This window comes from Calypte anna, chromosome 1 (genome assembly GCF_003957555.1).
Source record: "Calypte anna isolate BGI_N300 chromosome 1, bCalAnn1_v1.p, whole genome shotgun sequence".
Taxonomy (NCBI): Eukaryota; Metazoa; Chordata; class Aves; order Apodiformes; family Trochilidae; genus Calypte; species Calypte anna.
This window is the reverse complement of record NC_044244.1, coordinates 47,117,190-47,132,324: the sequence shown is the minus strand read 5'-3', so window position 1 is coordinate 47,132,324 and position 15,135 is coordinate 47,117,190. Positions and strand designations below refer to the sequence as shown.

At 38.0% G+C, this 15,135-nt stretch overlaps 1 protein-coding gene across 8 annotated transcripts in view; it reads right to left on the bottom strand.

Annotated features, from left to right (window-relative positions):
* The window catches only part of EPS8 (epidermal growth factor receptor pathway substrate 8), a 128,958-nt gene that overhangs the window by 5,368 nt on the left and 108,455 nt on the right, over positions 1–15,135 (bottom strand). For all 8 annotated transcript variants that reach the window (XM_030464595.1, XM_030464581.1, XM_030464574.1 and 5 more), the window contains 5 exons: positions 14,766–14,877; positions 13,754–13,897; positions 5,376–5,613; positions 2,143–2,323; positions 1,531–1,660 (listed from right to left, as the gene is read on the bottom strand). In XM_030464595.1, coding sequence (XP_030320455.1) covers positions 1,531–1,660; positions 2,143–2,323; positions 5,376–5,613; positions 13,754–13,897; positions 14,766–14,877 — 805 coding nt within the window. The remainder of the gene's footprint in view (positions 1–1,530; positions 1,661–2,142; positions 2,324–5,375; positions 5,614–13,753; positions 13,898–14,765; positions 14,878–15,135) is intronic.

Here is a 15,135-nt window from a genome sequence, read left to right as displayed (position 1 = left end):
CATGGAGGGAAAAAGAAGGACAGACTTCTGCAATCCAGTGCATCTCTCCTTTTCAAACTGACTACCACCACAAATACACTTCCATCTCGTTCCACAGAGGTCTTATTTATGAAACTGAAATAAGATCAGTGACATTGCACAAAAGTTGAATAATAGACATATATCTTCACTAAGAAATGATGAATTGCACTGGAATGTAGTGAGATATATTTCTAAGAATAAAAGTGAAAAATTTCTCTCTTTCTTTCACAGGAAAAGAGGGCTTGAAGAAGAGGATAAATCAATTTGAACAATGTTAGAAGGCAATGCTCTCTGATCCCTACTGATCAGATAAATTGTAAAACATGCATCATCATAAACTTGTCTTTAAATATAAGCCTGGTAATTAAAGCTTAAAATCACTTAAGCAAGACAGTCCCAGTTTCATAAGGGGATAGAAACACGAACTTCTTCAAAATTTTATTTTAGGATGTGAAGCTTATGGCTTCTCCATTAAGCTAGTCTCATCACTAGACAGTGGTGAGTCCATTTCTTTACTTTCCACAGCAACTGTTTAAAAAAGTGGTGGTACCTGCAATTTTCCTGGTTTAAGATTGGTAAGCATCCTCCCTAGAATAACTCAGTATACAATGTGTTTAAGGAACAACAGCACCAAAACTAAAGCAAACTGACACAGACCAATGAACAGAGAGCTACAATACTTTTATCCTTAGCTCAGTAATTTTGCCAGCACAGAGTCAAACGTGCATCCCCCCACTTAGGAATCCACCAATTCAGATGTCCCAGCATTTGACCTGACAGGCCTCGAGATTTGACAGTGAGCTCGTTCTACCACTTCTCAAACCTACTAATTCAAATCTCCTCTACAAGGATAATCCAAAACTAAATCATCATTACCAAAAGTACAAGGAATATATTTGTTCAAGAACCAGGCAGAGCAAAAGGCAACAAAAAGAGCATTTTACTCTCTCCTGTTTGTTTCTCCAAAGTCCTTTATAGCTCATCTTGTCTCCTTGCAGCCACATTATAGTCTTAAGCTTGAGTACTACCATGCACTACTGCTAATGCTTTATGGGCTCCTTTAGAAGTCAGAAGTTCCACTTAGTGTTTTGGCAGATGCTTATTCAATGTATTAATATCAAATGATTCAGGTGTAAATACTTCTTACCAATGTGATGGGAACTGAGAAAAAAACAAAAACAACAAGCACTCCAGTACCTAAAAGGGGCCTACAGGAAAGCTGCAGAGGGACATTTTAGCAGGGCATGTAGAAATAGGATGATGGGTAATGGTTTTGCTGAGAGGAGTTATGGCTCCCCCCTCCCTGGAAGTGTTCAAGGCCAGGTTGGATGAGGCTTTGAGCAACCTGGTCTAGTGGGAGTTGTCCTGCCCATGGCAGGAGGGTTGGAACTAGATGACCTTTCAGGTCCCTTCCAATCCAAACCATTCTGTGAGCTGCCTTGCAGAAAGAGCTATGTACTTCTACAGGTTCAATAGCAGCATTAAGTTACTAAGAAGGGTTATACATACCTCCAAGGCAGACTTCTGTACCGTAATTTGGCTGTAGACCCTAGAGCCTTCTGGGCAAACAGTCCTCAGTTCCTCTTTATTGAGGGAGAAAAGCTGAGCACCTGTCAGCACACCAAGGCTGTTGACAGTCCTGGGGTCACAAGGAGGGAACAAACAAGAGATAAGGATAAATACACATACTAAAGGAGAACAGCAGGTTAACTTCATCTCACACTATCTCAGATATGGCTACTAGATGAAGACCAAACTTAATGCAATGGAATGCTTCAAGTCACTCTAATACCTGTTATAACAAGTATTTTTTGGTGGAGGCTAATATTTTTTGTTTGGCTGGTTTTCCCCCTATATATATATATATATTTCTCCATAGGTCTCTAGCCACATTGATATCTATGGATTCATATTATATACACACACACACATATACATAAATTTATATGTGTACATATATATATACATATATGTAAACACTAATTCTTTTTTCCAAGAGTGCATCTGATGTGTCTTGATTTTCAGAAGGTTGCTTGATTTTTAAAAGTGGGCAGACCACATCCTAGTTATTGACAGGAGACAAATTTTTAGAAGTTTTCTTACATTTGCCCACAGACTTACACAGGATTGAATCCTTTGGACTGCAACCACGCTTTCACATCCTCAGGTGAAGAGTCATAAGTGATGTTAACCACAGGGATGTTTGGTCGTGGCACGTGAAACTTCCTCTGGGCAGCACTTCTGCCAATGGTGAGACGGTGAACAAGTTCATCCTGCACCTCCTCCATTTGGGATTTCCTGCCTGGAGAGAAAGTGATGCCCCACACAAATTATTCTCAAGGCTGCTTTATCAAAGCCAGCTTATTTCTTATATTCCTCTCTTTGCAATGCAAAACAAAACAAAAAAAAAACAAACAAAAAACCCAACTCAATATTCAACTGAGAACCTAGAATCAGGAGATGAGTTTAGTGTTTCACAGAGGTGTACATCAGACAAACAGCACTCAAAACTGTGAAGGAAATGGGCACAGAGGGTTATTCAGTTGTCATAGTCTATGTTTCTTCAAATACAAATAATATATTTTAAAAATTATAAAAAAAAAGAGGGTGAATATAAGATTGCTTACACTTTGGAAAGGCAGCACTTTCCACAAACATTTATTTAATTGAACGCTCAACTTTTTAAGGCAAATTAACATAGGCAAAAAAAAATTCATTGTTGCTGACATACATCACCTTATATCTAATGAGCTATTATAATAATCAAACTTATGAAAAGGCTTCAAGAAACGTGAACACTCCAAGCCTAGAGTGATTGGTTAGGTGGCACAATGTTGCACTTCACCTTAAAAAAGAATGAAAAAAATATAGGTTGCTCTTACCAGAGACACAGGAATTGGGCAAGATTTCTGGTGGGTTTTGGTTTGCTTTTTTTGGGGTTTTGTTTTGTTTTAAAAAATATTTTTAGTCATCTTTATTGAATTTCTCATTTTGATATGCAAAAAATAACTACAGCACCCTCTCTCTGGCACGCACATGGCAAAACTTATTCCTCTTCTTGCAATCCACTGATAGCAACAAAGGAAAACAAAACAAAACTGCTAAGATAGCAAAAACGTTTTTTTCTTTACTTTCCTTTTATATTCTCTCCAAACCTCTCCAAGGATCAACATCTCCAGGCAGTTAGACAAATAGAAACAAGCTTTACATAGGATTTTAGGATTATTTTTTTTAATCATCACAAAAAAAGAAAAATCTGTCTTTAGCCATTTTGGGTTTTATTTTACAAAATAACCCCTGGTTAAAAGTGAGTAAAACATGTCTAGAAAAAATATTTGAGGCATTCAGGCCCCACCATGTCAGTGTTTCCCCCCTTCTGAGTTTGAAACCAAAATGATATGTGCTCAGTGATATGTGAAGGTCTGAGATGGGATATACAAGCACAGTCTTTAGGCAATGTTATCAAAGCATGCACATTACTTTCCAAACAGGAAGAAAGCAAGAAAATTGCTTTCTTCCTTCTATTTACAGATTTTGAAATACTTCTGTTTTATCTAGACCAACACTATACCTGAAGATAAATATTTAAACATCAGATAACAGATCCTTACTCCTGTTAGATGCATTATCCTAAGTAAACCAAATACACTCAGTGGGAAGCAGGTGCATTCCCTGCAGGGTTCGGGTGAGTACTTGGCCAGCAGGCACACAGGCAGAGTTCTCCATTACCTTTGCAGAGGCAGCTATTCTGCAGGGACTGGGAGCTACCTGAAACCCATTAACCATGTTGCTTGAGCAACAGCTCCCCGCAGGATGCAGGAGCTCCCGTGCATGCTCTAGGGCCTTGGAATAGGCTGAGAGACCAAGAGATGTCTTGTAAACCCCTAGCCTAACACCAGCTCTTCACACCTCACACCTTGGGTACCTGAAATCAGGAACATTTTTCCACATGTCATGGATAGAGAAGGCCATTCTGGATTGAGTGAAACGCACCTGCCACAGCATGCAAAGTCCACCTTACATGGGAATAAAGATCATTTTTGTGTCTGTGTGTGTGAAATTCATCCTCACTTTCCACAGCTTTTGTAACTGCACAGGTTTCTGGTTTTGTTTTAGTAACAAACCGCCCAAACTAGGACACAGGCAGATGCTGGCCCTACTATTTCTTTAGAAAATGGAATTGAAGGCTAGGCTGTTCATCATTTATCATTTTCAGCCAGCCAGAATGTTATGTGAATATATTAAAAAAATCCAAGAGCCTTCCTGAATTCAGTGCTTAGGCAAGAGCTTGTCCACCAGCAGGTAATGCCGGCCCTGGCTCCACTGGCTGACTGTGCTTAACCAAGCAAGCATGCTTCCCATCCAGTGGGGGCAGGCAGAAAGCAAATCCTTCTGTAGGAAGGATTATGCTCTGTGCCAGTATTTAACCTAGGTGGAAGTGGGGTTTTCTGATAAGGCAGGGGATGGGAAAGCTGTCAACTCTTGAACTGCAAAAAGCTCATTATTCTAACAGCCATTGCTTTAATAGCTGGAGCAAATGCTTGCCTGCAAGTTGGAGTTTATTTTAAGCCAAGCAATCACATTGCTTAAAGTGCATTTAGGAAAGATATTATTGATTAAGTAAATTCTCTTAACCTAGCTTGCTTTTCAACTGGTACAGAGCAAGAGCCTCAGCAGCAGGCAGGCTCTGTGTTTACAAGGTGGCTTTAAGCAGAACAATTCACCAGTGCCACACACTGTTGGTTGCAGGTTACCATATTTTTCCAGTTAAAGGGCTACAAAATATGTTCTCTTATCCTCCTAAGACAAAGACACAAAAGGTTGCTCAGTGGCATTCCAGTTGTAGCCCTGACCAGACTAAGAGGACCTAAGCCAAGCTTCCTGCAACACTATTATTACACCATGGTTCCTGCTCATCAGCCAGACCTTGCTAGCCTTGGATGCATGTTTCAGAATAGTGCAAATACCATTAAAATCTACATGATCATGGATAGAAGCATAAAAACAGCCTACCTGATTTTAAAGGCAATTTTTGATTGTAATGCAGCAGTGAGTTCAGGTGGAAAAAGTACATTACCCGGAATATCAGCACAGGCATTTGCAATGCCAAAAACCACTGACTGGAGATCTCAGAAAGTCATAAAAGGAGAGGATTTAGGACAGTAACAAGTGCAGAAGTGTTCTGCTCCTACTCACCACTGTGATTAGAAAGGGTCAGAATATTCTATATGTAGAAAATGTCTATTTTAGAAGCTAAACCACAAACATTTAACAGAAAAAGAAGGTTTTAAGGATAAAGCACAACACAGAGGAATGGGAAGAATACTTTTTTCTTGCTTCTGAGACAAACTTACGATCCACAGGAATTTGCTTCTGCCTCTGTGTGTCTCGTGCAACGCTGCCACCACTGTCACTGGAGGTGCTGCTTTGGCGGCTGATGGTTGCTGGCGCTTTAGGCACAGGAACGGGTATAGGTGCTGGGGCACTAGGAGGGAGGGGGACAGCCACAGGGACAGGAGCAGGTGTTGGAGGAGGTGAAGGAGTAGCAGGAACTGGATCAGGTTGCTTTACAACATGGTCTGTCTTTTGTTTCTGAAAAGATGCAGAGAGACTGGGTTTGAAAACGGAACTCGGTTATCAGACAAACTCAGGTTTCTGCAGATGCTCTGCACCAACTGGCTTCATTTGCTGCACAAAGACACCTTACTTGCCAGTCATACTTCCAAAATTTGCCAAAACAAGTTTTGGCATAAATGTTTGGCATCAGTTTCCTTCTCTGTTGGCAAAAAAATTCACAGCAATGGTATAATCTGAAACACTTTTCTTTCTTTCAAACATATGAGTTGCATAAATGAAATTGGTTTTAGCTGCCAAACGTCTGTTACCAGGCACTTTTGAAGAGCTTCCAAGATACCTCAATCGTTGTAGTTAATCAGTATAAAAATGTATAGATCTAACACAGAAATAGTGTAAAACAAACATACCTAAGCCTGACTAATGGTTTAACCTAAAATCAGTGAAGTTGGTATAACATTTCTTGAAATGCAGACACCCTTTAAGAGGTTCCTACTCCTCTGACTCGTTGCTTTGTACCATTTCATCTGTGTGGTCACTACATGACACTTCAATGCAACAATCCAATCAATAAACATCAAAACACAGACTTCACAGTTCTTCCAATGGGGCTATTTGTCTTTTGCTCCTACTTCATGCAATGTTCTAACAACATGAAATTATCTTTCTGCTAATAAATAACTGGCTGGTGTCTCAAGAATAACTCTGGGGAATAATTTTTCTCCTTCTTTGCCTTTAGGAGGGTGCCAGTTACAGGAAGAGGCAGAGGTTTTACCATAGAAATCCCAGTGACAGGCAAGCCCAGAAGCTCATACTTGGCCTAAGCTACCCTTTTCTGTCAAATAGTTCAAATTCCTCATCTCTTTAACACTGCTCCTTCTCCACTGTTTGGGACTGAAACAACTTGAAAGCTTGATATTAAAGTTTGTTTGTTCAATATGAATGCCTCATTTCTGAGTTATGAGAAGTCTGCTTACTTTGGTATGAAAATAGATGAGTACATTCCCCAGATTCATTGCTCCTTCCTGAAATACCCTTCCCCATTTCCTTGGAGGCAGAGGATTTATGGCAGATCAAGCAGAGAAATATTTGTTGGAGCCATATGTTAGAAACTGAGCAGCCCATCACTGCCCTGGCAATAATCAAACTTTCATTAAATATCAACAACTGCCCTTATACAGGAATCCCAAACTCAGTCTCATTCATGGACAAGACATTTTGTACTGAATTTAAACTGGAACCATCACAGCTAAACTATGCTGAGTTACACCAGCAGAGAAGTTATACCATCAGCATTTATGGCCAGTCAATTAAACCTAGGGAAAAAAAGTTTTTTATTGCCCTGAGATAATTTTCCACTTAGACTGTAGTTGTCAGTTACTGAAGCAAACATTTACTTCTACAATACATTCCCCATTACAGATTTTTGCCTTTTTGGTTTGTTTTTTTTTCCTTAGCATTTAGCTGTTCACAGACATTAACCTCAATTATTTCATGTGCAGTGCACTGTGAGGAGATTTAAAAAAAAAATTTAAAATATTGAATTTTCTGTCTCCTACTACTTCAATGTTAAGATTAATAAATGTTTTTTTAAATGTCAAATAATGAAAAACTTGAAACACATAGTATAAAAGAGAACAAGCAGAATAGTTTCTGTTTAAGAATCCTGTCCTTTGGTGAAAAGAGAGTGCCCTACTAGGTATATAGTAAATATACCATAATTTATGATATAAAGATATACTGTGGTATATATCCAAAATCATCTCCATGATGTAAAAAAAGAAAATCACATATATTAAACTACTCTCATGATATTCCAATCTTTTCTTAATCTTGTTCACAGATTCCAATTGCTAGATTGTCATCCCTTCATGTGTTCCCAAAACATCTTAAATGACATGCAAGAAAAAAAGGATTTTTTTTTTTTATGATAAAGAAGATTCATTGCAAACCAAAGCATCAACTGCACACACCACAACCATAGTCCAGAAAAAGTGATAGCTGAACATTACATGTAGCTCTCAATGGATGCTACTGATGTAGTTTCAAAAACATGTTATCCTGCAGTCACAAGCCTCATCAAAAAGACTTGGCTGGAATGCAAACAGAAATCAACCTGGAAACGTCACTCAGATTCTAAATTTACAGACAAAACCACATTGAAATATATTTCATATTTTGTTGAGCTGTGCCCAAAAGCCAATTACGTATTCCAATTACATTTAACATTTCTTTTTTAAACTCTAGATCTTTTGAGGACATCCATACATTCATCCCATGACTTCTACTACAAACAAAGAAGCATGCACTATGGAATTTGGCGATTACATAGACCAAGAGAGTAATGTTTGGAGTTCAATATCAGAAGAGTAATTTTGTTACCTCTGAAAGCTCTCCCAGCAATTGCTGTGGGGAAAATGGGGTAAATCACATCAAACAGTATTGTTAGAAAGGTAAAAAGTAGCTGTCTCACACATCACTCTTGAATTTTCATACACATTAGCAAATTAGCAAAAACCCTAAAAACTGCTAATAATTACCTCTTCTTACTCACTAAGCAACTCACAGTGAGTCATTCTCATTTTTTTCTTATGAATAATGACCAGCATATTGTCTACAAAACATACTTATGGGACACCGTATAAGCACTGACCTCTTTTCAAAATAGCTACTCAGACAGAAAGTTAAGAGTTTTAATGAAAAAGAAACCCAGACAAAAAACTGACAGTGGAATGAGGATCCAAAGGTGAATGCAGATAACACTTGCAACTGCAGAAGAGAAACAATTAAATCACAGCAGGTATTAATAAAAGGGACTTATTTATTTTAGCTTAAGAAAAGTTGGCTAGCTTAGAAAATGAGGTAAGAGTTGCTGCTGACAGGTATGTATTCACTGATTTGCTGACAGCTATTGGAAAAATTAAGAATTCTGGGTTAGCTGTTTGGGTTTTTTTTCCTTCTCCCTCATATTTTTTTCTTTTAAGAATAAACGTGCACTTTTCAACTTCTGTAAGCTGGAAAAAATATTTTAAATTATTTGGAAGAGTGATAATACATACTCATTAAAAATGTGGATACATGAGAAAAGTTTGCTGGGACTAGACTTTCTTTTTTCCTCTATATTGCTAGAAAATTTTTGGTTTTACAGGAAAAACATAGACATTCCAAACCTCTTTTTCATCACACTACAGTATGCATCTTTTCAAAAAAATCAAGATTTGGTATGATTTGTCCTATTTCTCATTTAAGCAGAAAAATAGGTTTAAGTGAGAGTGATAACATATTAAACTAATATTGATCATTGTAAAAAATAGGGAACAATAATTTTCAAATACATTTTGGAATCAAAACCAGGGAATATGTGTATTCAAACTATGGCAAATACAGACTTAGCATTCAAGGTAATGGGTACAACCATAAGTGGCTTTAGTGCTGGGAAATGCTCTCATTAGGATAACACAGAGAAAGAGCTTCCTACATGCTCTTTCTGAATGTTTTTTTGCCACATTCCTGTTCACTCAGCAATGGAAATTCACCAGCAGAGCTGCAGAGCGTTCAGCCTCAGTTTTGTCACCAGCATGTGACAAAATGTTTTGAATGTTTTTCATTCATGTTTGAATGTTTTCACAGAATCACAGAATGGATTGGGTTAGAAAGGACCTTAAAAATTATCTCGATCCAACTGCCCTGCCATGGGTATGGACACCTCCCATCAGACCAGGTTGCTCATAGCCCCATCCAACCTGGCCTTGGACACTGCCAGGGAGGGAGCAGCCACACCTGCTGTGGGCAACCTGTTCTAGGTTGAGGTCTTACCACCCTCATATGAAAGAATTTATTTCTGCTATCTAGTCTAAATCTACCCATTACCCCTTCTCCTATCACTGAATGATAGGAGAAGTCCCTGCCCAGCTTTCCTGTTGGCCCCTTCAGGTACTAGATGGCCACTATAGAGTCCACCCAGAAGTCTTCTCTGCTACAGGTTATACATATATAATTCATATTTATATGAATAATTTCAACTTTTTCATCCTGTCCTCACAGGAGGTGGTCCAGCACTCTGATCATCCTTGTGGCCCTCCTCTGAACTTGCTGCAATTTTCTTGATGCTCATACTGAGAATCTCTCCTTCTGGAGCATCCATCTCCTTCCTTCGGCTATATTTTAAGAGAAGCAACTACTTGCCTATACCCAAAAGGGAAAATGAGGTACCCAGAAAGACAGAAAGAGCAAATTTCAAGTGTAGACTTTCACTCTGAGTTTCCTTTGGTGGTCTCAGCTATTATTCAGAGAATCAGCTGCCTATTAAAGACCCATTACAAGGAACCTAACTACCTCTTTCCAGGGTGTAAGGAACTTATGTCTTCATTAGATTTACAAATGTATTTTGCTAGAATCTTGACAGAAGGAAGAAGTATATTAGGGTGGAAAAAGAAGAAGTTTAGAGAGAATTTGCTTATTCAAACTAGTATTATCCAGGATTAGTCCCCATTTCTTCAAACAAATAAATGAATAAATAAACAACTTTAAAAATGGGGACTTTTAATTCCTGTTATTAATAATTATGATTTTATAATATAGAATTGTATAATTACAGTTTTCAGTACATTTTTGTATAGTAAGTGGCATCCTGTAATTTGAGACTGAATCAGTGTCAAATTGGACAGGAAACAACTTTTTTTTCTTAAAGCCAGCTAAAAGTTTTGGTCCAATGGCAACTTTGAAAAGCATTTTACATCAAACGAGGAAAGAGATCCTGGCTCTTGGTCAAAAATTATGACATCTCTTTAGTCACTGCAAAATGAACAGCTGGCAACTGCATCTCTTCATTATCAAATACTTCATGATCTGCAGGAAAGACACCAGTTGGCAAAAGGTGAGCATGACACTAACTGGGAGCACAAATGCTGTGCTTGAGGGAAAACAACCTCACACAGAGATATTTTAAGTAACTGCCAAACAAAAAGGCTTCAAAGAAAGATTTTAATGGTAGAATGCCAAAAAATGCATAGGACACTTCTCCCAAGTGAGGTGAAGAGTTTTGTCTTTGTTTTTATAAACCATAGAAAGGCATTTTGGATACACTCATACTTCTGTTAACAGCCAGTTTTCTAATGGAAGTACAGGCCTTGATTTGGCTTAACATTTGCTCTCTGTTCTTCAGGATTTCATGCACATGACTGATAATATAACTGTCTCACCTCAAAAAGGTTGTCATGGGATTAATTATCATGCCCACCAAGATACACACCTCTATCCCAATTGTGTTCCTCACTTTTCTTTTTCATGAGTATTAAAAAAGTTAATAAAGTGCACAGCAAATAGGAAATATTATTTTCTAGGCTCACCAGTAATGTTTGTACAAAAGAAGAAATCATATTACCTGGGAAATTGCTAATGTTTAAATGTAATGAGATGGTGAAGTACCACTGTTTGTTCACAGTAATAAGACACACTAAATGACCAACACCACTGGAAACCCTGACAATCAATACTTGACATTAATAGAAATTATAAACAAGCAGCACAATGCCCTTCAAAATGTACAAAAGGAGCAAACAAGCAAAAACAGTTTTCCTGAAACTAATTCAACTGACTAGGAAAAAAGACAATGTTGCAGCCTTTGCCTGACAAAGATAATGGAATAACTAGGATATAGCACATAATGTTCCTGCAAGTATCATCATAGGCAATTCAGTGCTTTCAAGTAACTATCTGGGACCTGGATCCTGAAAAAGATTGAGAGAAAAAAAATCACAATCTAATCTAGTGTGTGGACTCAGAGGTCACAGCAAGAGTAAAATCAACTTTGCAGCTCTGAGAATAATTGTGATAACAAGGCACCCATCTTTCAGAGGAAGAGTGTCTGGCTGTAGAACAAATGAATGAAAAATATTATCTTTCAGTGGAATCCTTAATCCATCCCAATAATCTAGAGACATCATTTGGTCAGTTGTGCTTCCATGAGTCTGTAAGGAAAGACACGAACCTTGCACACAACACTGATCCACAGCACGAAGCACTCCAGGGTGCTCACCACAGCAGACAGACTACTTTAAAAGCACTCTTTTGAAAACCAAAAATATCTTTTGAGACCAGCAAAAGCTGTGTGGCACCAGGCACTGAACCTGCTCATGCTCAGGGTGTGGGCAAGGGCACTGATAGAAACTGCTTCTGACTTCCTTCTCTACCCACAAGTTCTTCTGATTGACCTTGGACAAGGCATTCACTCCTTCAGTGCCTCATTTCTCTCTGAAATAGCATCCAGACATCATAGACTCTTATGAAAATCAGTAGGGTTATGCAAACAGATCTCATATAGGCCTTGTAACTATCACAAGGAAAGAAACAAATGAGCATGCCCAGGAGTGCTGCAATAATAATCATCATAAAGTTAAGATCAACATTAATGACACATCTTGGTAAAGACTCTATCCTGTGTAATTCATTATATTCCTAAATAATTTCACAGAATTTCAAGCTTACGTTGGACTATAAGGCTACAAACAAAAGAAACAGTGGACTGTAGGGAGCAAGCTGCCAGTAGGCAAAGAAACAAAATTATCTTAAACGTTGTGCTCTGACCTGAATTTTCATAGGTCCATGGAGAATGCTTTGCAAAAATGATTATTTTATTATTTCCCACGTCATGACATTATTTCAAACAGAAAACTTCAAAATCTGCAGTGCATTAGAAAGGCAGTGTATGAACCTCGACTCAACCTGTAGTCAGCCTGCTCAGGACTTGTTGGCAAATTCCAAACACACAAAATGGCATGCACTCAAAGAAAAAAAAAAGTCAGATTTTAAAATCAGGATTTAGAAAGAACTCTAGATACATGCTTCATTTCACACCCAGGCAAAGAAATTTAATCTATTTTGAGTGAGTTCATACCTTATTGGAAAATAATTAGGAATGGGAATAACTCAGAAATGGTCTGATTCAAATCCACCAAGATCAAGATTGGTCTACTCTAGGTGGCAGAAATAGCATAGGACCTGTTTCTCAAGAGCTTTTCCATATTCTTGGCTAAACTGGAAACACTGCAAAAGCTGCAGCTTTCTCAGCAGCTGGAAACACAGAATGCATCTTTGATTGGAACTTAGGATTAGTCTGAAGCAGAGACCATCAATATTATGGTAATATTATGGTATTTATGGTAGCAAAGACCATAATATTATGGTATTTCTAGTTTTTCAGTCATCAGCTGGAGTGTGTAGGCATGAGGAATGAGTATTATATTAAACTAAAATTCGAACTGAAGTTTGATTTGCATTTGGGCTGAAAAAGTCTGATTCAAAGGCAGGCCTGGAATTTCTGCTTAAGCTAACCCTGTATGGCTAACCTTCAAAAGAAACAGGTCTTACAAAATACAGCTTCTTATTTTATGAGCCTCTGGTCCACTTAAATGTTGGTTAAAAAACACACGTTACAACCTTAGACTGTTTTACTCAGGTGAATAATTGCACTGACGTGAGATTATTTTTTATTTTAATATTTTACCCTCTAATACTGCTCAACATAGAAAGAAAACAACAACAACAAAATCTGAATTCCACAGCACAACGTGAAAGAAAGAAAACCAAAATTAGGTCAGGAGAATAAAGTGTTATTGATGCACAAGCATAGTAATTGAGAAACACCAGTTGTGTGAATTCAAAATGCAATGCCACCTCTTTTTTATGGCTCCAAAATTAAAATAATTAAATAAGTTCAAGACCAAGATAGACACACACAAAGACAGAAAATAAAAAGTTAGCATTCACTCTCCTAGGAAAAACAAAGATGACCCTACCTTAAATAATTCAAACTCCTTCTTTGGCATCAACAGCTATCAATCCACAAAGGATATTTGCAATTAAAATAAATACATACAGATCCATTAGGATCTAAGTTACCACCTCTAAGCAAAAAAGCATGGAGAAAAAAAAAAAAAAGGAAAACATTTTAACATTTTGCTTTATCTCTATCAATTTTACTTTCATGTTAGACTCCATGCAATATAGAGATCAGCCTCAGTCTGCACAAGAAATATAAATCTTTTGATATATCAGTGGAACATCCATATATTTTAGCTTTGCTGTGAATCTCTCTCCCCTCTGTATGCACGCATGCAGACTTTAAAAGAAAGTTTTGGTCCTAAGGAGAAGACAGTACCTGGATGGTGCGGGTATATGAAGGCTCTGACCATCCTAGACCACCTTCTTGATTCTTCAGAGGGTCCAAAATGTTGTTTGGCACAAAGCCTGTGCTGCCACTTTTATTCTGAACCTTCCACCACTGTTTTCTGTCATCCAGAATCTGAAATAATTTGGTAAATTAATTAGATATTTTTCCTGGCTTTCCTTCTGCCAGTACTTAGCCTGTGCATCATTTCAGAACAAAACTATAACTTTGCCAGGTTCTGTGACTGCCAACAGATCCTTACACAGATGTCCCTAAGATACTCCCGTACACTTCCTTGATTATCCTCATCATTAATTCTACATGGTAATACTCCACTTTTCAAAACATGGCTGTCAAGAAAGAATATGGAAAAAAAGTATGGAAGAACCTCTGTAACCTCAGATGTGCTGGACAGGACCAGGGAATGAAAACCAAACACTTGTGCATACAGGCTGGCATCTCTACACCTTTATGCTTATGATAAAACAAGTACTCATAACTCAAGGGAATGTGTAGCACAGATTCAGAGAGTGAACACTTCTGAGTGAACAGGGATCTAGAGCAGAATGGTCAGGAAAATTCTGAATTCTGACTACGTGCTGTGCAACCTCATACACAACTATTTCTCTCTTTGTTGATCCCTCCCTTCCAATTGCATTTATCTTTCAGGGTACCAACTCTTCCTGGATGGTGCAGTCTTTCACTATTTCCTCTGCATACACAGATGGTGTTTACCAGAGACAGTTATTTCAATAATACTAAATGAGGTTTTAAAAAGCAACACTGGAGAAGACAGAAGAAACACACAAATATATCTCTCTAATGTATCAATTCCTAAGTCAGCACAGAATGTCTGCTTATCTTATTGCACTTCCTATACTAAGGGTGATAAATCAAACATGCTGAAATAATCATTAAGGGCAGCCACACTGTCCACTTAAAAGGTAATCTAAATTTTGAGTAGTACCAGTAATTCAAGTCTTCTCTTTGCAAAACAAATTACCTCTACAATTTCTTCTTTCATGACAGAAAGCTCGCTGTTGTTTCTTGCCATAAATTCATACTTGCATTTGGCATATTTCTTGGTCTGTGCTTTATGGTGTGCTTCGTAGTTTCTGCAAAGATCAGACTACTGTTCAGCGAGACATTCAAGCAGATAAAAACATGGTAAAACACCCTATCTTCTGACAACCTGCAAAACATTTAAACAAAAAAACCACCCCACCCTAAGATGCTGCTGCTTCAAATCTACCCATCTGTAACACACTGTGTTAAGTGCCAAAGAACCAAACAAATAAAGGAAACAAAACACAGAGGCAGTTTTGCTACACAGACCTCAAGAACTGGTAATCCTTATTGGCTCACTGCTTGCA